Source organism: Erpetoichthys calabaricus, chromosome 11 (genome assembly GCF_900747795.2).
Source record: "Erpetoichthys calabaricus chromosome 11, fErpCal1.3, whole genome shotgun sequence".
Classification (NCBI taxonomy): Eukaryota; Metazoa; Chordata; class Cladistia; order Polypteriformes; family Polypteridae; genus Erpetoichthys; species Erpetoichthys calabaricus.
The window spans coordinates 21,589,672-21,613,305 of record NC_041404.2 but is presented as its reverse complement, the minus strand read 5'-3'; the positions used below and the strand labels follow the sequence as shown (position 1 = coordinate 21,613,305).

At 40.6% G+C, this 23,634-nt stretch overlaps 1 protein-coding gene across 1 annotated transcript in view; it reads left to right on the top strand.

The window, feature by feature from the left end:
• plac8l1 (PLAC8 like 1) overlaps positions 1-21,121 on the top strand; it is a 29,618-nt gene extending 8,497 nt beyond the window's left edge. Inside the window, exons 2-4 of the mRNA XM_028812787.1 lie at positions 10,646-10,798; positions 16,327-16,463; positions 20,930-21,121. Coding sequence (XP_028668620.1) covers positions 10,672-10,798; positions 16,327-16,463; positions 20,930-21,061 — 396 coding nt within the window. The 5' untranslated portion in view covers positions 10,646-10,671 and the 3' untranslated portion in view covers positions 21,062-21,121. The remainder of the gene's footprint in view (positions 1-10,645; positions 10,799-16,326; positions 16,464-20,929) is intronic.
• Positions 21,122-23,634: the final 2,513 nt, after the last annotated feature.

The following is a 23,634-nucleotide window of genomic DNA, read 5'->3' as shown; positions in this document are numbered from 1 at the left end:
GGATGAATTCAACCCAATATCAACAAATTCTTCAGGATAATGTTCAAGTATCAGTCACAAAGTTGAAGTTACGCAGGGGTTGGATATTCCAACAAGACAATGACCCAAAACACAGTTCGAAATGTACAAAGGCATTCATGCAGAGGGAGAAGTACAATGGTCTGGGATGGCCATCACAGTCCCCTGACTTGAATATCATGGAAAATCTATGGGATGATTTGAAGCAGGCTGTCCATGCTCTGCAGACATCAAATTTAACTGAACTGGAGAGATTTTGAATAGAAGAATAGTCAAAAATACCTCCATCCAGAATCCAGACACTCATCAAAGGCTATAGGAGGCGTCTAGAGGCTGTTATATTTGCAAAAGGAGGCTCAACTAAGTATTGATGTCATATCTCTGTTGGGGTGCCCACATTTATGCACCCGTCTAATTTTGTTATGATGCATATTGCATATTTTCTGTTAATCCAATAAACTTAATGTCACTGCTGAAATACTACTGTTTCCATAAGGCATGTCATATACTGTATTAAAAGGAAGTTGCTACTTTAAAAGCTCAGCCAATGATAAACAAAAATCAAAAGAATTAAGAGGGGTTCCCAAGCGTTTTCATACGACTGTAATTGCTAACATGGTACAACACCCTAGCACATTCAGTAGTTTTTGCCTGCATCGAGAAAACGTCTGGCATGTTTTCTTCCCTCGCAGGGCGCTACACTGTCACCTACTAACTAGGAGAATACTGGCGTTGTGATTTAACAAGTATGAGTGTGTGTTTCGGTCTCTGAGTGCGCGCTTGCTTTGTGGTAAGTGTAAACCAACTCGCTCTTGTTCGCATTCCGTAAAGCACATGCTGTTGGTGGCAAGAGCGGCACTGGAGTGGCAGCCACCTCATAAAGCTGCTTACCCTTATTTCTGGAAATAACTTAAATGACCGTGATGACGTGTGGCGAAACTTACAAATGTGAAAGGACTTAAACAGCATTCCTGAAAACATGAAAATTCCAGAGTACCGATATAAATTACAGGATATCAAAAATGGTCTTGAAGAACGAAAATATCAATTCATGTCAGATTTTATGACAGACTTTACTCTTTTATCCCACTCCGTGCCTTGTTAAGAGAGAATTTTTCTGAAATCATCTGCGTTAAAACAAAGAACACAAATAAGTTAAAGCAGAATCTGCTAAAGACAGACTCCTTGCCTAACAAGGCAACAAAACATAATAACATTTGTGCAACTTGGAATCCAAAAAAAGAACAAATAAGAGATCTTTAGGATGGAGCAGTGTACCAAAGATATTCTGAAAGACTCAAAAATGCTAACAATCTTTGAAGATTCTGATGAGGATTAATAAAATCATACACTAAGTTACATATATTTGTAACACTGACCGTCAGTAAAAAGGTAAAAAATAATTTAGTTTAATTCTGCCTTATTGAGTTTTATGTCATCTGTGTTTTTTGTGTAGAATTTGGGGGATCTTGGTGTTTTAGGAAACCCCACTAGTAACCCTCCCTCCTTTGACTGCTATCTGATCTCTCCTTCTCCTCGACTGGCGTTCTCTCTTCCTCATTTCACTTCTACTCCTCCTCTGCTTCAGTCACTTCACTGGCCTCCTGTTGCTGCAAAGATTTACCTCAGAACTCTTGTGTTGACCTCCAGTTCTCTGCATGGTTCTGCTCCTCTATATCTCCAGTACTTAGTATCTCTGTAAGTCCCTTTAGGAAGTCTTCGTTCTGCCTCTTCCTGTCTGCTGACCATCCCATCTCATGCCAGACGTGCCAAGGCTGGACAGTGCTTGTCCAGTCTTGCTCCAAAGCTGTGGAATGATCTACCTGTATCTATTCAAACTGCACCCAATTTAGTCAGGTTTAAGCATCTTTTGATAATGCACCTCCTTTTCATTAAATACTTTGGAACTGCTTAGTTTCTCTTCTACAAGATAGCTGCTGTTGTACTGACAAAGGATTTAGGATACTGATGTTTGTCTTAGTCTACCTGTAGATTTAATTGTGTAGTAGCGCTACTCTCTCATGCTTGTTTTTTTTTTTATCTTTTTCGCTGTTGCTTTGTAAGTTGCCTTTGATAAAGGTGTCTGCTGAATATGTAACAGTAATAGTAACACTTTCTGTTCTTGCTTAGTTGCTATTCAAGTTTAGGAGACTCCATCCCTGAGTACAACGATTAAAAGTTAAGGTGTCAGCGTGTTTTTTCAGACCAATGCCACAGGGGAACCCAAAAGTAGCCATCTGTTTGACTGACAGAGACATAGCAACCGGACGGACACACAGACACTTATCATCTATCCACCTTTATAAAAGGATAACAGATTTGCGAAATACCAATGGGTTTCTGAATTTAAATGGCCTCTTGCTGAATTCGGTACCACAGGCTAAGTTCAGATTTTCTTGATTTAATGGTATCCTCCTAAGTAGCCACTGTCACAAATACAGTCCACAGACATCAAAAAGGTTTGGGGCAGCCACCCGTATGTTATGCCCTGGCTGCAATTGGGTAATTTTAGTTGAGATGTTCACAGGTTTGAGTCTAAAAACAGAACTGATTTAAAAGTGAAAATATGGCGGTTTTAAAGGCCAGGACGGGAAGTGTCATCATCAGGACCGGAGGTGGCGTCATCAACAGCGCTGGAACTGGAAAGTGATGTCTTCATGACAGGAAGTGGCATCATCAATGGCACCAGTACCAGAAGTGATGTCATCAATGACCCCGGTGCCAGAAGTGATGTCATCAATGACCCTGGTACTGGAAGTGATGTCATCAATGACTCCGGTGCCAGAAGTGATGTCATCAATGACCCTGGTACTGGAAGTGATGTCATCAACGACTCCGGTGCCAGAAATGATGTCATCAATGACCCCGGTGCCAGAAGTGATGTCATCAATGACCCTGGTACTGGAAGTGATGTCATCAATGACCCCGGTGCCGGAAGTGATGTCATCAATGACCCTGGTACTGGAAGTGATGTCATCAACGACTCCGGTGCCAGAAATGATGTCATCAATGACCCCGGTGCCAGAAGTGATGTCATCAATGACCCTGGTACTGGAAGTGATGTCATCAATGACCCCGGTGCCGGAAGTGATGTCATCAATGACCCTGGTACTGGAAGTGATGTCATCAACGACTCCGGTGCCAGAAATGATGTCATCAATGACCCCGGTGCCGGAAGTGATGTCATCAATGACCCTGGTACTGGAAGTGATGTCATCAATGACCCCGGTGCCAGAAGTGATGTCATCAATGACCCTGGTACTGGAAGTGATGTCATCAACGACTCCGGTGCCAGAAGTGATGTCATCAATGACCCCGGTGCCGGAAGTGATGTCATCAATGACCCTGGTACTGGAAGTGATGTCATCAACGACTCCGGTGCCAGAAATGATGTCATCAATGACCCCGGTGCCAGAAGTGATGTCATCAATGACCCTGGTACTGGAAGTGATGTCATCAATGACCCCGGTGCCAGAAGTGATGTCATCAATGACCCTGGTACTGGAAGTGATGTCATCAATGACTCCGGTGCCAGAAGTGATGTCATCAATGACCCTGGTACTGGAAGTGATGTCATCAACGACTCCGGTGCCAGAAATGATGTCATCAATGACCCCGGTGCCAGAAGTGATGTCATCAATGACCCCGGTGCCAGAAGTGATGTCATCAATGACCCTGGTACTGGAAGTGATGTCATCAACGACTCCGGTGCCAGAAGTGATGTCATCAATGACCCAGGTACTGGAAGTGATGTCATCAATGACCCCGGTGCCGGAAGTGATGTCATCAATGACCCTGGTACTGGAAGTGATGTCATCAACGACTCCGGTGCCAGAAATGATGTCATCAATGACCCCGGTGCCAGAAGTGATGTCATCAATGACCCTGGTACTGGAAGTGATGTCATCAATGACCCCGGTGCCAGAAGTGATGTCATCAATGACCCTGGTACTGGAAGTGATGTCATCAATGACTCCGGTGCCAGAAGTGATGTCATCAATGACCCTGGTACTGGAAGTGATGTCATCAACGACTCCGGTGCCAGAAGTGATGTCATCAATGACTCTGGTACTGGAAGTGATGTCATCAATGACCCCGGTGCCGGAAGTGATGTCATCAATGACCCTGGTACTGGAAGTGATGTCATCAATGACCCCGGTGCCAGAAGTGATGTCATCAATGGTGCCGGGACCTAGCGGGATTTCCAGTGGATGGTCTGCAGAGGAATGAGAGAGAAAGTCAGTGCAGCTCGCCACCCCCAGGTCTGGCGTGGTATTACCATTATTCAGGCTCTTTAGCTGCCTCCCAATCGCACGTCTGTGAGTAAATTATTTTGTCAACGTATTAGGAACCTTTTAAAGCCCAAAGAAGCAATGTCATGTGCTTAGAACCCTTCCCAGAATTAAGCGTTTCTTTCTTGAGCAATGGTTCTATGAGGAACCACACAGCTCAATGAAATGCCATTATGGAACTGTTATATTTAATAAGAGTGTAGCATGGCACGAACAATGGTTCAAGTCCAGGGACCACAAACCCCCCCCAAGCCCACCCATGCTCAGGGCAGCCCTACTACTGGACCAAGCGGAGAGTCTGTCCTGTCTAATTATTTAGAAACAATGACTTCAGTGTCACATTGACTTGTCTGCCCATTTGTGTTGAACATTTCTTGATGCGCACACAAGTAAACGTGGCAGTGCCACTTATGCTCTCATTGTTGTTGTTTATGCCCGTGTCTGCACTGCTCTAGCTAATCATGAGTATTTAGATATACAGTAATAAGGTAGGAAAATATAATCTAAAAGAAACTGTGAAGAGAAAGAATTGTGAAAGAAGTGTTGGCTGGGATTGGCTCCGGCAGACCCCCGTGGCCCTGTGTTCGGATTCAGCGTGTTGGACAATGGATGGATGGATGTTTAAAGATATGGCAAGGAATACAAACATCTATGAACTTCTCAGGTAACTAAACAATGAGATCTTATAAAAGTACAAATGACAGGATGACGGTGAAACTGGTTGGAACAAAAACCAGCAGCCTTAGTGGTCCACTGAAACTGGAGCCACGTCTCCTCAAGGACCTCATTTAGTGATTGACATTACACGCCTGTTTACAGAATACTTTAGTCAACCGTCAGCAGTCAATACTTTAGTCACTATTTATGTAATTTACTTTCTTGGTTATTGTTGCTTGAAGTTAGCATGAAAAGACACAAAGACTTCAAGAGTTAGTCTCCCCGAATGTGGCATTATTGGATGTCAACGTCCCAGTATTACTGCCTTTCTAGTGCAGAAACAGTACATGTCTGACAATGTGATTATTACGCTGAGTGACTCACTTTTGAAATGTCAAGTGCACAAGCGACGGATGAAAATGCTGGTGAGGTAAACTCGGAGACCGTTACTTTACTACTCATGGTGCATGAATGCATTTGAGTCAGGTCTGTGATTATTGTAATGCCACCTACATTAATACGTCATTTCAAAATAATTTAAGAAAACTGAACAAAAAGTCTATTATCTGTGCTCAATTCCAACTTGGTCACATTATTCAATACATATTAGGCAATTTAAAAGAAAGGCATGCTGAGCCTTCAGATTTATGTTCGTTTTGTTCCTGTTAATCCATGAGATACCACAGACACAACTCTTTGTTCTTGCCACCAACTCAGACATTACTGTTTACAAATTTGTCATTTTTTATTTTAAAAGTCCATTGATTATTATTCTTTCTTACTGTTATTTATTTGCACCCTGTCCACACTCCTAGTAACTCACAACCTGGCTGATGCAACTTGTCAACACCATTCCAGAGCCGTCCCGTCACATGCTTTGTCCTCAGTGACCGCTCCCAACTCAATATAGACTCTTGGAAATGGTGGGGTGGTCTTTGTTTTCAGTACGGCCGGTGACAAAGACACATCAGCTGGGGTCTTGTGTGCTTCTCTGTTAGTGCTGTGGCAGTCATGTTAAACACTACATTTCTGGTTGGAGATCTGACCATTATATGTGGGCAGGTGAACCTCCGTGAGTGCACATGCAAATGTAACAGTCTTTCGGACATCATCCTTCACTGAACTGATGCTGCAAGCAGTGATCCAGGTCCAGATCTCCCCTTTGAGACACCTCCATGGCTTCTCTGCAACACCTCTATGATGTGCCTCATCCATTGCCTGTGCAGTTTTACCACTTGCCCTGCTTCATACAGAGTACCAGGGGTCACTGGCAACTTCATCTGCTACACTTTCCCCAGCCTCATAACCCTGAAGCTCCACCAGCGTCCACACACTCCGGCCAATGGACTTTAGCAGATGGAGAAGTGTTGGTGGAGCTGCACAGGTAGCAGTCTCTCAGCTGTTTTCTCCAGCAGCATTCCACATCCTCAATCTCAGCCACTCCTCAGAAGAGCCTGGCAAGTCCAGTTTAGGTCTCTGTGCCACTTTGGCGCTTCGCTAATTCAGACTGTTGGTTTTCACTCATCCCACTCCTGACACCAGTGCTGCACCCCTGTGGTAGTCACAGGCGCCAAGTGCCGATGAATTCTTTGCTGTTTAGCTTGTTTTTTTTAGGTAGCTCTCTGTCCTCATAAGGACCACTCCCCATTGCCACACTGGTTGGAATTCATTTGTGACTTTGCAGGCTTGCCATTCTTCTTGAGTATGTATCTCTGCAGCCCTGATTCTTCACCCTAGACCTCCAAGTAGGTGGAGATGGCTCCAAAGGGTTAGACTGTGGTTAATATTAACTCTTTCAGGGCAATTGTCGACTTTTGTCAAAATTCAGGGGTAGAGGACGGTAACCAGCTGTAAATTGTGTTTTAGTTCGATTCTCTTTAAAGTTAGCTTTGCTGATTTGACCAAGATTTCCTGCGCGTGCATGAGTAGCGAAAAGCAAACAATCCCTCTAATGGCGTCAACATCTGGCGAAAGACCAAAGCGAATACGCAAAGCAAAATATTCCGTGGACGACATTTGCCATATCATATTGCTAAGTCAGACTCTGAGTTGTCAGATTTTTATGTAAGTGATCTGGAGATCGAAAATGAAAGTGAGAGGCCAGCATCAGCTGATCGTGGTGCTGAACATGTTCTTGTAGCTAATGCACCTACACCAACGTTCACGATGCCTCTTATGATGACAAGAGGTACAAACCAGATTGCGTCACACTGCGTCTGTTACTGCTGCATGAAGACAGCCAGGCAGCCAGCCCATCGTGTATCCCTGCTGGTCACTGAGATGCCCCCGTGTAGCCGCTGCTGCCAGAGTCGCCGAACGGGCGCTGACAGCAGCCACGGCACACAGCAAAAAATGTTTTATATTGATTTATGTCTGAAACCATTGCATTGTTTGCTTTTCAGAATACTGGAAAAAATATTCAGCCCTCTAAGAGTTAAGGTTATGGGAAGGTTATCTGATACAAATAATGATAACTGTCCATTAAGTCAAGTCGAGGTTCTTGGAGCTGTAGACTGCAGAAATCCCAGACTCGTTTTTCTGCTCTTTTACAAGATGGATTGCCAACTCATACTGTTAGGGACTCACAAACAGGCTGATGCAACTTGTCAGGTTCGTTACAATATATTTATACCAGGGCTGGGTAAACTATGAGCAGTCCAGTCCAGTAGTAAACTTAAAATTAAATGGCTGTAAGTTTCTTTAGCTTGACTCCCCCTCGTACTTCTTCTTCTTCTTTCAGTTGCTCCTGTTCGGGGTTGCCACAGCGGATCATCTTGCTCCATATCTTCCTGTTCTCTGCAATTTTCTCTGTTACACCCATCACCTTCTTCATGTCCTCTCTCACCACATCCATAAATCTTCTCTTAGGCCTTCCTCTTACCTGGCAGCTCTATCCTTAACATCCTTCTCCAAATATACTCAGCATCTCTCCTCTGCACATGTCCAATCCAACACAATCTCGCCTCTCTGACTTTGTCTCCCAACCATTCAACTTGAGCTGACCCTCTAATGTCCTCATTTCTAATTCTGTCCTCTGTCCTAATGTCCTCATCACACTCAATGCAAATCTTAGCATCTTTAACTCTGCTACCTCCAGCTCTGTCTCCTGCTTTCTGGTCAGTGCCACCGTCTCTAACCCATATAACATAGCTGGTCTCATAACCATCCTGTAGACCTTCCCTTTCACTCTTGCTGATGCCCGTCTTTCACAAATTATACCTGACACTCTTCTCCACCCATTCCACCCTTCCTATATTCTCTTCTTCACCTCTCTATCCCACAATCCCCATTACTCTGTACTGTTGATCCCAAGTATTTTAACTCGTCCACCTTCGCCTCGACTCTACTCCCTGCATCCTCACCATTCCTCTGACCTCCCTCTCATTTACACACATGTATTCTGTCTTGTTCCTACTGACCTTCATTCCTCTCCTCTCTAGTGCATATCTCCACCTCTCCAGGGTCTCCTCAACCTGCTCCCTACTATCGCTACAGATCACAATGTCATCAGCAAACATCATAGTCCACGGAGACTCCTGTCTAATCTCGTCTGTCAACTGGTCCATCACCATTGCAAATAAGAAAGGGAGCAATAGCAAACATAAAATTAAATGGCTGAAAGTTTCTTTATCTTGACTCCCCCTTGTACAATCTGTAGAAATCAAGCATAGCTTAGAAAATTGGATTTATTAGAAATTGGAATGAACCTTAACAAAACTGATCATGTCATTTCTCAATGATGTCTCCTTCCTTCTCAATGCACTTGCGCCACCTGCCTGGAAGTGTTGGGATTCCAGCAGAATAAAAGGTTTTGTCTTGTCCTTGCAACCACTCGTGCACCCGAATTATTGTCGAACACTACATGCCGAGGGGTATTACAGTCACCAGTGCAAGTTACCGTGACTTGCTGTTGACCAATGTGAAGCCTGCTATTTGATACAAGTGGTGGGGACACACACATTGCTAAGAACACCAAGGCTTGTCTGGAGAAACTGAAGTTTGAGGTTTTGTCACATCCTGGATTTGGCACCGTGTGATTTCCACATTTTTGGACTACTAAAAAAAGTGGGTGGTCAAGACAGATGATGACGTGAAGACAGCGGTGCACGAGTGATTGCGAGGACAAGACAAAACCTTTTATTCTGCTGGAATCCCGGCACTTCCAGGCAGGTGGCACAAGTGCTTTGAGAAGGGTGGAGACGACTTTGTGAAATTACATTATCAGTCTAATAAATCCCATTTTCTAACTTTAGCTTGACTCCCCGTCGTACATGACTTGGGATTTGTTTCTAAGACTTTACAAGCATGCTGTACACATGGCGTCATCATTTGGTTGGGCATAATGCTGAGATCAGATCTTCTCACAAGGAAACTTTATTCAAAACAGTTATGAGGGTTTTTGACGATTAAATCAATTTTAATCCACCTTTCCAGTTTCAGACTAGCTTAATACAGTTAGGTTTATGGTGGACTGAAGCTGAAGATGGATGGGATGCCTTTTCATTTCAGGGCACAACATGCACACTAACACTGGGGAACCTACAGTAGCCATTCAGCTTAATCTGAGTGCCTTTGAGATGTGAGTGCAAACTCGATTACTAGGAGAAACACATACAGCATACACTCACAGGGAGAACATGTAGATTCTATACAGAGAGTGGCCAGCCTGCAGCTGAACGTGGGCTCCAGGGGTGTAAGATAGTGATACTGACCACTGTGCCACCCATCAGGTTTATTTGATTTTAAATCAGGAAAATGTTCCTGTTTTCTTGATTGCATTTTTTGGTACCAATTTATATATGAAGGATGTGTGCCATTTGGACCTTATCTGGTATGTAAACTTTGTCATAAGATATAACATTAATTTGTTTCTTTATATGATCAGCTTCAATTTAGGCATTGAATGTGCAACATAAGAAATTTAACTTATTCATCGATTTTCTAAATTGCCTATGAGGTTAAGCGAACCTATCCAGGCAGCACAGAGTACAAAATGGGAACTAATCCTTGTGAGGTGCCAGTCAATTGTAGGAATCACCTTCATTCAATCATGCAGGGCTCATTTTGTTTTGTAACCTTTTTAAAAATTATTTTAAAGAAAAAAAGGGAAGAATCAAAATTCACAAACATCATAAAGTGAGATATTCTTTACAGTTATTGATTAGCATAACCTGCATGTCTATGAGATGTGAGAGGAAAATTCACCGAGACATGGGGAGAGCCGGCAGACTCCATGAAGACAGTGGCAGGGCTTAGGATTTCAACCCAGGACCACAAAGCCGTCCTTAACCAGAAAATCGACTGAGAAATTTACAATGCTTGTTATTTATTGTAAAGTGTCTGAAATCTGTAGCTGTAAAATGTTTTGACTGTGTTACATTTTAAAGATGGACAAAGGAAAATAATAATAGAATAAAAACCAGTACAGAAGCCATAGTGTGCCTCACAGGTGGTGCAGTGGTAGTGCTGCTGCTTTGCAGTAAGGAGACTGTGGAAGATTGAGGGTTCGGTTCCTCCCTGTGTGGATAGCGCTTTGAGTACTGAGAAAAGCGCTATATAAATGTAATGAATTATTATTATTTTAACTCTTATGCAATGACATCTATCAATGTAATAACAAGACAAACTAAAAGGACAGTTTAAAAAAATCTTATATATCATATAATGTCTTCTTTCAGATTCTGGAGAAAAATGAAAGCCTAAAATGGTGGACCACGTTGTGACTACTCAGCCAGGGTTTGGAAGGACGACCACAACAGTGACCACCATCACTCAGACAGGCGGAAGCTGGACAACCAACCTGTTCAGCATCTGTGCCGACAAGAGAGTCTGTAAGATCCAGTTGTACTGCTTATGTCACCTGTCACTATGCTGGTGCAGTTTGAAATGTCCTTTCTTCTTCTTGTCATGATTGCCTTTTTGTCAACTCTTTATTTAGTATTTCTTTGTAATCTATAAAGAAATAATCCAACAGCCTTACATCAAGGCTGTAATCATTAAGCCTGTAGCCCTGCCAAGTCTTCATCTAATAATAATAATAATGATTTATTTTATTATCACCTTTCTCCATCCTCAACATGCTGGTTCATTCCCATACCCCCAATTTTCAGTCAGACTGCCTCTGTATTGTATACTGCTGTTCTATTGCTTCGAAGGTCACATCTAAGCTGTAAAAAGAATGGCTATACTGTGCAAGTGGACACACATCTGTGTCCATGGTACTTTAATTTATTGTAAAAAACTCCACTTTTGAGCTTCTGCCAACCGAAAGATCTCTGCATGTCACTGCAATCTACCTTGGGCTAACTATAGTAGTGCCTTTAAACAGCCAGTGTCCCACAGATTTTGCATTTGCAATGTGTGTTACACCTTGGTGCGTTCATGTTGCTTGTTACTCCCCTAATACACTCCAATTACATATTACTCTCATCTGCTGGTGAAATTGTGCATTTACTTTAAAACAACAGAAAAAGCCTTGTGTCCGCTCTAACTGCAATCATGATGGACAACTCCCCTAAAAATACCTGCCAGTTATCGAGTTATTGAGTGCTACCACTTTCCAGGGTTCTGCTTTAAATTCCCCGTTTTTTCCACTTCACATTTAATCTCCTTGTCATTTGCAATCAGGCGCAGAACGCTATGTAAGTACAGTTAATCCTGAGTCAGACTCAGTGTGAAGTGTGATGATTTACAATGCTAGGCCCGATTAACTCTCAGAACAGTATTCTTCTGCCACCTAGTGGATGAAATAACATCATGCTGCTGAAAATCATGAATATTTCTATACCTCCCGTCTATGAAAACTCATCAACGTTCATGAGTGAGACGGAACCTTCAACCAAAATGTGATAACAATGGGAATTGGTCAGCTGAAAATCACGTGAAATGTGAAAATCACATCTGTTTCGTAGATTCTGAACAGATGTTTGTGTTTGGTGTTGGATTCATACTACTGCTGACAATCCTGAACCTCCTTGTTGCCCAGTTACAGTTCACCCCGGTTTAAAGATGTCTGCTGATCATGATTATCTGAACTATTTACAGTTTTTCGATGATAGTCTTGTAAAGAAAATAGCTATTGAAACAAACCACTATGCTGAGCAATGTCGGAAAAATTACAGTAAACCATTTGAGTGTGTTTTTCATCCTTCTAATGCTGTAGAGGATAATGGGTAAACCAGTCTGGAGACGGAACTTATCCACAAACTGGTCATTGCACACACACATTTTTGGCAAACTTGTCAGTGTGTGTCGCTTTCCACTCATTATAAAGTACCTGCATTTCTCTGATAACCATGAAACTCGACAAACAAAAATGAGTTAAATTGTTGATATTTTTTCAACAACAGAAAATGTTAATTAATTATATTTGCATCATTAGGTGGTTGAAAATATTCATGAAGAGTAATTTTGAACAGATTAAATTAAATCAAATTTGAAATGTCAGAAACTCATTCTGCTCTCATTTTCCAAATCTGTCCCTCCTTTTTTTTTACATTTTTCCCAACTTTAAATCTTCTTGTGTGAAATCAAACCTGTGATTGTTACATGAATCCTTCATTTCAGAACTCGTGTTGAACAGCCGTACGTTTTGACGTTTTCAAGGTTTCTTAATTTGAGTGATCTCATTTTGTTATTGCTTATGTCTGTGTACAAATCCAAAATTTGAAATATTACTTGGGCTGTCATTACCAGTACTCAAAATATTTATTAAAATGTGCCAGTATTACATTCTACAATGTACCATTCATATATACATATGAATGTGCGCTTTCAGTTTATATTTTAAATAAGTGAATGGTAGTTTGGTTTCAAAAGCTAAACGAATGGCACAAATTTAGTGTTTTTGCAGATTCTATTCAGCAGTGATGTACGCTGTTTTGCCAATATTGCTTACTGCGTGTCTGCATTTCTGTTAACGCAGTGCAGGTCGTATTAATAGGGAGACGTGTTGTGTCCCTCATTGGACCATCCCTGTGCCCTTGAAGCACTTAATAAATTTTATTTTTGTATTATCAAATCAAGCAATTCAGATCATCGCTGGTGTAGACAAGCCAAACAGGCATTTCGTTTAAGTCTTGCATGTCTTTATGTTACTAGCTGCAGCTGTTGTTTGCACTGCCAGTCATCGTACATCCCCCCAATCCTATAGGCCTCCTCGATCCATGACATTGGAATGCATGCAGACGGGATGGATGCTTGGACTGACGGAGAATGAAACTGAAGTGCCCATTCCTTTGTCGGGACGGTGTAGAACGCTGCTAAAAATGATTCATCTTGTAATCTTTTCATCTCCTCTTACAAATGCATGATAATACAAGTTTAATGATTACACCTCATTTAATCTGGATGACTGGAAACATTATTTCACTTTCAAAGCACACACAAATTTGTTTCTGAACTAATTCCATAATGAGTTAAATTGGCAATAACATGAGTTTGTGTTTTTCTTTTTATTAATAGCAAGTACGATTACTGCACTCGCCTCCTGAGATTCTCCTATGCAAACACAAAGCATTTCCAGACATAACTTCTGTTGTTTTTCTTTTCCATATGTTGTCACACACATGAGCGAGCACGGGAGGCAGTCTAAGGGCTTAGCTGAAGGTAAATCACAGAGACAGGGGCTGATGACCAGCTCTAATGCCTTTTCTCCCTCTTTCCTGGACCTATAGAAGGGAAAACCAGCTAAAGCTCCTCCTACTTCCGGGGTCATACCACACCTTCCTGCCTACCTCACTTCCCCTCCTATCCCACCTCTTCCTGCCAAGAAAATATAAAACGCCACCCTCCCCTCACCAGGTGACTCTATGTTAATGACTCCGTTCTTTATGACTACTCTGCCATTGTTAGCTGGGGTCAATATATGGGGTGGAACCCCCAAAACGTTATCTTTTATCCTCACAATGTGTTGATATGGTGCTCTATCATTACTACAGGGATATATATTTTTTGTTTTTCTTATTGTTTTGTCTTGGTAGAGTAATATGTTGCTCTACTTTCCCCTATTGTATTATTAATAAGTAGTTTTTGTCAGAATGCCTAATCCCACAGATTTACCACTGTGTATAAGGTATTACAGTATATAACTTCTCCCCACCTTCCCTTCTATATCTATAACCTCAGGCAATTAGGTGTAGTAAAAAGACAAGCAGGAAATAAGTTACACATAAAACAATGTATTATTGGTAATATTCATAAATAATAACAATATGCAAAGTACATTTGAATATTAGCAACCATACAACCTGATTAAATGGTGGTGTGTAGTTTCAGGCGGCACACAGACTTGTAGTTATTTAAAATGTCTCTAGTTAAGGCATCATTGGTGCTCAGCTTTCTTCAGAACAGGCCACAAGCCTGTTCAAATATGGCTGCTAAGCTGTGCTCTTCATTGTGTTGTCTTCATCATCAGAGGTTAGTAAGAGATGCTTCTTTCAGATGTTAGTAAGAGAGATACTTCTTCATCATATGTTGGTTAGTAAGAGAGACAGTGTGAGGTTAAGCAAGTAAATTTCTAGATGTTCTGTCCAACCCCTACAGCCAATAGGGCATCATAGTACTTAAAGGCCTCTGAGACAAGCCAATTCCAAACAAGCATACCTCAGACCAATGGGGAAAATAGAACATCTTAATACCTGCCATCCCCCCAAACCATTTGTTGAGCTAAAGTTTGCCAGTTAGGCAACCTGGCTTCCTTGCAGGGGGGTTCAAAGACTCTAGCAGAGAAACACCCGTGTCAAGCACCCCCTTCCCCCAACTCTGTCGTAAAATTCAAAGAGACTCGGTCGTAAAGGGGGGCAAACAAGAATGCCTGTCACCAAAGTAACACTAAATTACATTGCTTTGCCTAAATTACAAATAAAGACATACAAAATATTTATCAAGTTTTATGCAAAATCTCACATCACAACACTCATGTATCATTGTTTCTTCTGGAGTAATTTGTCTACTTGTAGGCACACATGAGAGCAGTACCAACTTTCTCGGTACTACTGATACTGCAAAAAAGCTTTTTATCATTATGTTTTTGAACTGTTGCTAATGAATTCGTACTAAAGTATCGGTTTTTGTGTCATCTCATGTACAGTGGCTGATTCTGCACTTTGACTTTCAATGGTCATGTGGAAAGACAATTTCTCCTCGGGATTAATACAGTGTACCAAAAAATCTCTAGTTACCTTAGTGTGGCAAAATGCATAGAAATATTCACTATTTTTTACAGCATGATATTATCACATCCACTAGATGGCAGAAGAATACTACTCTAAGAATTATTCGGCCATAATACCCTAAAAGTGGATCATTATCGTCACCCCGACTATGACTCGGGTTTAACCTTAATTACACAGAATTTCACACCTGAGACACCCTAGGGGTTAATGCTATTTTTTTTAACATTTTATAGAATTTATTAAAATCAAGCAACATTCCACACAAGCAAGTTAAATTTTACAAAACTAGGTTCAGGTCCAGTCAACCCCCACCCATGAGAAAGACAGGGAGGCCAACAGAGTGAAACTTTAATAGTAGAAAAGATAAGTAAGTAAATAAATAGAATAAAGAAGGGGAAGAGAGTTCACTTCCTCAATTTAAATGCTTATTCTAAAATGTTATCAGTTAGATCCTGCCAGGTTTTAAAAACGTTTTGCTCAGATCCTCTAAGTGAGTATTTGATTTTTTCCAGTTTCAAATAATATATAATATCAGTTACCCACTGACTTGGAATAGGAGAGTTCAGCAAGATAAGTCTGCGTGCCAATAGTGCAGTAAAGGCAATTACAGCTTGTTTGTCCTTCTCCACTTTACGCCCATCACCAAACATGGCTGTTAATGGGCTAGGAGGGATTGTGACCCTGAGGCTGTCTGAGAGGCATTTAAAGATTTTGGTCCAGAATGATGTTAATTTGGTGCAGGCCCAAAACATGTGACCCAGTGAGGCTGGAACTTGATTGCAGTGTTCACAGGTTGGATTTTGCCCTGGAAACATTCTGGACAATTTTAAATGAGAGAGATGTGCTCGATAGATGATTTTGAGTTGAATGATTGTATGCTTTTCACATATGGAGCTCGAGGGAATTCTGTGCATGGCTGCCTTCCACTCCTTTTTCCAAAATGTCGAGTGGGAGATCCTTTTCCCACTGTGCTAAGGAGGTTTTAATATGAACGGGATGCAGTTCTGGACATAATAGGAAGATAAACATGAGTATATTCTAAAAGCAGTAGCACTTCTGCATTTAAACACCTTACAAATCAAAACCTGCAAAGCCACCCATACTGAGAACAGCAGAAGCAGTCTGATGAAAACTGAGGGTCTGGTTCATATCTGTACCTCTTCAATGAATTCTTTGTATTTCAGGCCTCCTTGGTGCCCTGTGCCCCCTCTGTCAGGAAATGAAGCTCTCATACGATTACGGAGAGAGTGCACTTCTCCCACTTCTTCCAGGATCCACATTTGCACTGCGTGTTGGAATTAGAGAAAAATACAAAATTCGGGTAAAGTCACATTTTTTAGCACATCTCTTCCATGTTTTCTTGAGCCATTTAAAAGATGCAGTGAGTCGGGCTGCTTCCACAAAGCTGTAAGGATCTGGTTTTGATTCCTGACCAGGTCTCTCACTGACTGTTAGGTTTGCTTGTTCTCTCTTCTTTGGATACTCTCTCTCATTTCAAAAATAGGAATGTTACAGTAGGTTAGCAGGGAGGTCTGCGTGGGCTGCCAGTGGGCCATCCTCCTGTCTGGCTTTGGTTCTTGCCTTGAACCTGATGCCTCAGATTACAAGAGCACAGCATCTGGATGAACTCCTTTGCTTCCCACCTGTAATGTTGTCTCAGTGTGGCTGCAGCTGCGCTTTAGAATGATCTTCTCTCGTTGTTATGTTACAGAGGATTCCAAAGATGCTGGCCTTTAAGCAGATGTCACATTACATGACTTCTAGTCGGAGGGGATGTTAAACTCGACTGCTGTAGTTGCTGATATCATTGCCGAAGATGTCAGATGGTATGACTAAAATGGCTGGGGGTAATAAATTATGTGACTGCATTATGATGCTTCAGCACAGTTTTACATTTCAAAAACATATTCACGTTATTTTGGGTTAAAATAAGGAGAACTAAAAGCTGCACAACAAAATGGGCTTAAGCAGGGTAGGCTCATGGGGGTCTGAAGGGTGCTTAGTACGCAGGTGCCGAAAATGGCAATTGAAAACGCTGCATTCCTTTTTTAATATTTTGGATGTTTTAGTTAATACTGCATTTTCGGCACATGTTTTTGGCTGTGTGTTATATCAAAGTGGCAGCTGGACAATAATAAAACATGGTGTACGGCCATGGGAGTTTAAAGGGGGGTGGGTAGCCTGACCTCCCAATGGATGCACATCACTAATCAGAGGTTTCCAGACCATGAAGGGTCTTTTACCGTTCCACAAAAAAATAGTACAGTTTTGACATTTTTACTGGCATTGAAGCCACTTATATTATGAGCTGGCATGCAATCCTGCAAATATCTGACTAATCCTACAGCAATTTAAAATAATGAAGCTATTTTTCCTTCTTTCTGCGTATGATGGCTCAATTTTTTGATTGAACACACCACCTGGGCTTAGGACTTAATAACAAATGCTGGCCAGTGAAATGTGCAGTCGTTACATAAAAAATTGGGAATGGTCTCCCCAGACTTTCTCGTATATTCAGATATGGAGATGGATATTTGAGGAGTAAACTGCAAGGCAATGATTATATTTATATATTATGTACATTAAAGAACCAGCAACAACAAATCAAATCAAATAATAATATATTGAACAATTATTACAAAAGTAAAGCTGAATAAATTGGACTCTGCAATTGCATGAATAAAAGGTAAAGCACCACTTCCAGTTAGCGGAATTAGCCCAAAAGTTGATAGAAATCTACGTTTTGTACCTAATATTTGTATGCAAAATTTGGTTGACCTAACTGAAAACGTACTGAAGTCATTGTGTTTACATACACACACACACACAAACACACAGACATAATTCCAAAAATGATATTTTTGGACTCAGGAAGGTTTAAAACATCGAGATTCATCAAAATCTCAAAATGGAATTTTTGGACGATTACAATACTTTCCCTATACTTTGTATACGAGAATGTCAGGGAGGTCTAAAACGTCAAGATTCATGAAAATCTCAACATCGAATTTTTGGACGATTACAATACTTTCCCTATACGAGAAAGCAAAAAGGAGAAAAAGTAATGCAAACCAACACACTGTTTGTAATGTACTCCATTTTAGAATAAGTAAGTATATACCATATTTAGTTACTTTTTTTTTTTGTGACTAACAAGTAACATAACTAACTTACTGTTAAAGGCAATATCCTCCAACACTGTGCTGGGCATGTAAAACTACAAGATGGAGATCACAGGAGTGCAATGTGACTGCCTCAGTCTCGCAAAGATTATAAAAATAAAGCCTGTGAATTAAAATTGCTGAATAAGTGGTGTAATATGATATGGCCTTACTGTAAGTTGTCATGCCTTGCGATTTCTTCATAGTTGTCTCATCGGGCATCTTTAGGTGACAAGATTGGCAAATGTGAGACTGACATCTCCTCTGCCTAGACATCTTGTAATGTGCCACCAGCCGGAGCAGAAACATTCAAAAAGTATATCTTTGTGTGTTTTATGATTGCTGTGTGAATCGAGAGAGACAGGAGGGGAGAACACCATAGGTGAGAAGGTATAGAGGGCTGTAGGACAAACTAGCTGTCAACGTCTGAGAAAGCAAACGGAATGCACTGCTGGTATTATTTAGAGGCTTGCCTTACATCCCTGATGGCAGAACCGTTCTGACAGGAGCAAACAGAAAGTGGAGTTGTTTTCTTCTCCTCTGATATTAATCAGTTTACTGAATTTGATACATTAATGATTACAAAAATCATCCTTTAGGAAATTCTGAGGGTAAGCACTTCATCCATTTGCTTAATCCTGGTTTTCGGTTGCATGAATCAACCGGGATAGGGCGCCAGAATATTACAGGGCCCAATTGAGACTGGGAGCTGCCACATCTGTTAGTGCCCCTTACCCAAAGAAAGACTGTTAGGGTCTTGGAGAAAATGAGCAAACTCCACAGAGGCAGCAGCTGGCCATGGGGTTCAAATGCAGTACCCCGTGCTAATCACTGCACCAGTGGGATGCTGCCGGCTTTAAGGTTATTTTTATTTTATTATTGTTCAGTTATGTTTGTCTTTGTGTGTTATCATTTTTTTAACCTTTTCTCTTACTGTGCATAATAATACACTAAAGGGCCACTTTATTAGGTTCACCTAATAGCCAGTCATGTGGCCTCACTTATGGTTAAGCTTTTTAGCGGCTGCTCGTCCCAGCATTACAATGAGCGAGAGGCTGGATCTGAGCAGCTTTATTAACTGTGGTGTGATCGCTGGTGTTAGACGTGTTGTTTGCATTGCCTCATAAACAGCTGCGCTGCTGGGATTTTCTCTCACTTCAGTCTCTAGAGTTTCCAGTGAATGGTGTGATAAACAAAAGTGGTAATCCTGAAGGTGGGGAAAACACCTTGTTAATGAGTGTAGTCAGAGGACGATAGTTAGACTCGTTCATGCTGACTGAAAGGCCACGAATTGTCAAATTACAGCCACAACTGTAATGTGCAGAAGGGCATATTTGAAAGCAGGGAGGCTGCTGCAGCAGAAGGCCATGCCAGGTTCATCTCCTTTCAGCTGAGAACAGGAAACTACAGTGGAGAGCAAAACTGGATGGTTGACAATTAGAAAATGCCACCTGATGTGGAAAATGTCAACTTCTTCAGCAACGTGTAGATGGTTGGGCCAGAATAAACCTTCTGAATTTATGATTTCATCTTGTTTTGTGTCAATGGTGCCAGCTGGTTTGAGCAGCAGTGCAATGAGTTGAACGTTTTCATGGCACACATTAGGCCTCTTAAAAAACATCATTTGAATGTCACCATGTACCTAACCATTGTTGCCTAATGTGCATCCTTTTAAGGCCTCAGTCTGCCCCTTTTCAAATGCATTCTCTGAAGATGATACCAGGCATGTAATGGGGACTTCACGTTTGTGCCATCACCTGCACAGTCGTAAATTGTAATGTAATAGAGCGCCTTTGGTTCAGGTGGTAAAGGATGTTTGGAGGGAAAACCCACAGGAACCACGTGACGTTATAGTCCATATGGACCCAAATCATTGTTTAATCCACATTCCTGGGGCAAATGGGAGTCCTTCCCAGTACTAAAAGGGTGGAACTAATAAAGTGACCATAGAGTGTAAATCTATGCAAGTGTCTTCATAAACTGGCACTATGCAAGAGTAAACTGAATTGCAATTTTATGTTGCCGTACTAGAGAAATTCAAAAAGTTTATCTTTATAGTTTGTTTTATTATTACTGTGTGAATTTATGAGTGTTCCGGGTGTGCCTGTCTTTTGCAGCTAAGATATTCTGTACCTAGCATGTGCTAAACAGTTACCAAGGGAATGATGAGATAATTATGATTAAATACTTTTCATTTATAAGAATTTAGAAGTACGAAGCTTCTCTTTAGAGGTAAATGTGTGTGTCAAAGACATTTAATCAGTTGAACTATTTGGAGGCCTTTAATTAATATTGAATCATAGGTGTTATTAAGAATATACCATTTACCTATATTCTGATTGGTGCAAACTGAAATGCTTCTAAAACTGTGCTGTGGAAATGAACTTACTTTATTTAAGGCCAGTGCTTTGTTATTTTAGTTGGCTGGCTATAGTGAACTGATAAGAGTGCCCTTGGCTGATTCCTTCAAGCTTGTCATAAACAAAGGTGTCCAACTTGAATCTCTTTACTAATGGGGACTCTTGACTATTCTTTTATTTTCCCTAACAGTTGCAGAAATGAGTTTTCACTTGGTGAAGAAAGAAATTACTCCACTCATACTTATCAGCACAACTTTATTTTCCAGGGCAATGCAGTTGATGACTGGGCAGCCGTCTACTGCTGCTGGCCCTTGGCTTTGTGTCAGATGGTGAGAGAGCTGAAGTTGAGGAATCAAGAATACATATACCATGTATCAACTGCTTTTGAATGTTCGTGATCTTGTTCGCTTTCTTCTTATTTATCTTCTTTGATCCTAAATAAAATGATATATTCTGTATGTCCAGTTTTTGGTCCACTTCAATCCACTTTCAGTAGGAGTTTAGAGCGGCACTTGGGCCGGCAGAGACTGGTGTAAGACTACTGAATATACTCAAGTGATAAGAATATAAAATGAATTGCCGTCAACAGTTACACTGTAAAATGGCTACCCAGGTAGAGTGGCAGAGCCACTGCTGATTGGTGCTTCGGCACATTCTACACGACATGAGCCAAAAGGAACCTGTCACGTGTTTAGAGTGTTTATTACAAAATCAGGGACACAGTGACAGAATGGGCACATTAGTGGGCATTTCCATGCTTGGTTTTCAACATTTATGGTGAAAAACAATTAAACAAGCAGCAGTTTGGTTTCCTTTTGAAATTTACAATAATACAAAGGCGTTAAAGCTGTATAATTTTTTTACATACTTAACATTGTCCAGTAAAGGCATACCATATTTACATTCTTCTTGTAATAATATAACGATGGAAGAAACAGCACAGTGACTGGATATCCACCATTATATAGTATCAATGCCACGCAGCAAAACCACTCAAGACAAAGGCGCACTTTTCATTTCCTAATTATTTGTGTTGGCAATGGCAGCTGGTAAATACTGGGACGGGACTGTAGTCGTAGCATAGTTCATCTCTGAAAAGTAAATAGTTGGACTTCTTTCAGTCCCCCTGAGGAGGACACATGACAAAAACCTACTAGAGGGTGGAAGAAGAGAAAGCATAAAAAGTGCTTGATGCAGCCATACCAAGCAAACCATCTGGACAGGGCCAACTGCCATGCTACCCTGAGGACTAAAGGGAGTAACAAAGTCTTTTATTATTGCTCCCACGTTCAAGAATTTTATGGTGTGAAAAGACAACAATAAATCGGCAGTGGCCTTTAGTACCTAGTCCAGCATTTAGATAGACACTGTAATTAATATATAACATAAGATATGCACGGTACCACAGCACACTGAAATGCTAGACTTGGCCATCAAAGACACTTCTGATTTACTTCTCTGTGAAATAACTGAAAATAGGACAGATAAGAAATGGACCTTTCACACGTTTTTACTCTATTTTGTGTCCAATATATAGTATATAAAACATACTGTATACCTATGCGGCTGTGCATTCTCCTAAAAAAATGATGTGTTTGTATATGTATATGTGTGTGTGTGTATATATATATATATATATATATATATATATATATATATATATATATATATATATATATATATATATATATATATATATATATATATATATAAACAGTATATATATATATTCATGGCATTCGTAGTCTGAATCACAATCTAATTGTGTGGGTGGTCACCTACCAGGTAACGCTTATGGTTGGTCAGCAAGTCGGCTAACATCCGCCATGGTGCCCTCTTTCAATTGCGAGAAGCAGATCATAGAATGGTTTAAATTGTTTATTTATATATATATATATATATATATATATATATATATATATATATATATATATATATATATATATATATATACACACACACACACACACACTGCAGTATATTTATGCACACTCAATCAGACAAATGTTTGGACATACCCATAAAGTTACATGTTTCTGGTACAAATTCATACCTTTTTTTATCAATATACCATTAATTTGTTTTAAACATATAGCCAGGACATTACTAGTGTTGTTAATGGCTATTACTGCTTGAAATGACTGATTTTTAATTCATTTTTCACATACTGTATGACTGCCCCATTTTCAGCAGCCGTTCCTTCAGTGTCCCTAAGGCTTAACTCCCTTAGCTTATCCTTAAATAGTCATCTTTAAATGTCTAATTGGTTAATCCAGAAACTTTTGAAACCTGCTATTCTGTTCACTTGGGTTGCGTGGTACTGGCATTCCTACAGGTGAGTTCTGTGTTCAGAAATGGCCAAAATGAAACGGCTTTTTCAAGAAACATGTCAGTCTATTATTTTTATGCAAGTTGAGGGTTATTCTATATGACAGATTGCCAAGAAACTGAAAATTTCACACAAAGGTGTCTGTCTGGAGAGAAGAGGACAAACTGGATCTGAGCAGGACAGAAAAACTGGGGGACGGTCCAGATGGGCAAGAGGATAAGCACATCAAAGAGTACAGTGTGAAAAACAAACACCTTAAACAAGTGGCTTCTTCCTTAATACGCACAAAAAAAATTACCAGTGTCATCTGCAATGGAGAAATGACGACTCGCAATGCTGGACAAAGAGGCAATATTTTAAAGAAAAATCCATATTTTCTAATGCAATTACAAGTTTCTCTAATAAGCATTTAAACATGATAAATTAAGGAAAAACTAAGAGAGTTGACCATTAGGACATTGAAGGAATGGCTGCTGAAAAAGCGGCTTTGCAGTTGTGTATGTATAATAAATTCAATTTAAACAGTAACAGCCATTAGCAGCACTAGAAATGTCTTGGCTATATATTTAAATCAATTTAAGGGTACTGTGATAAAAAAATGCACAATTTCAACCAAAAAACATGAACATTTCTGGGTGTGTC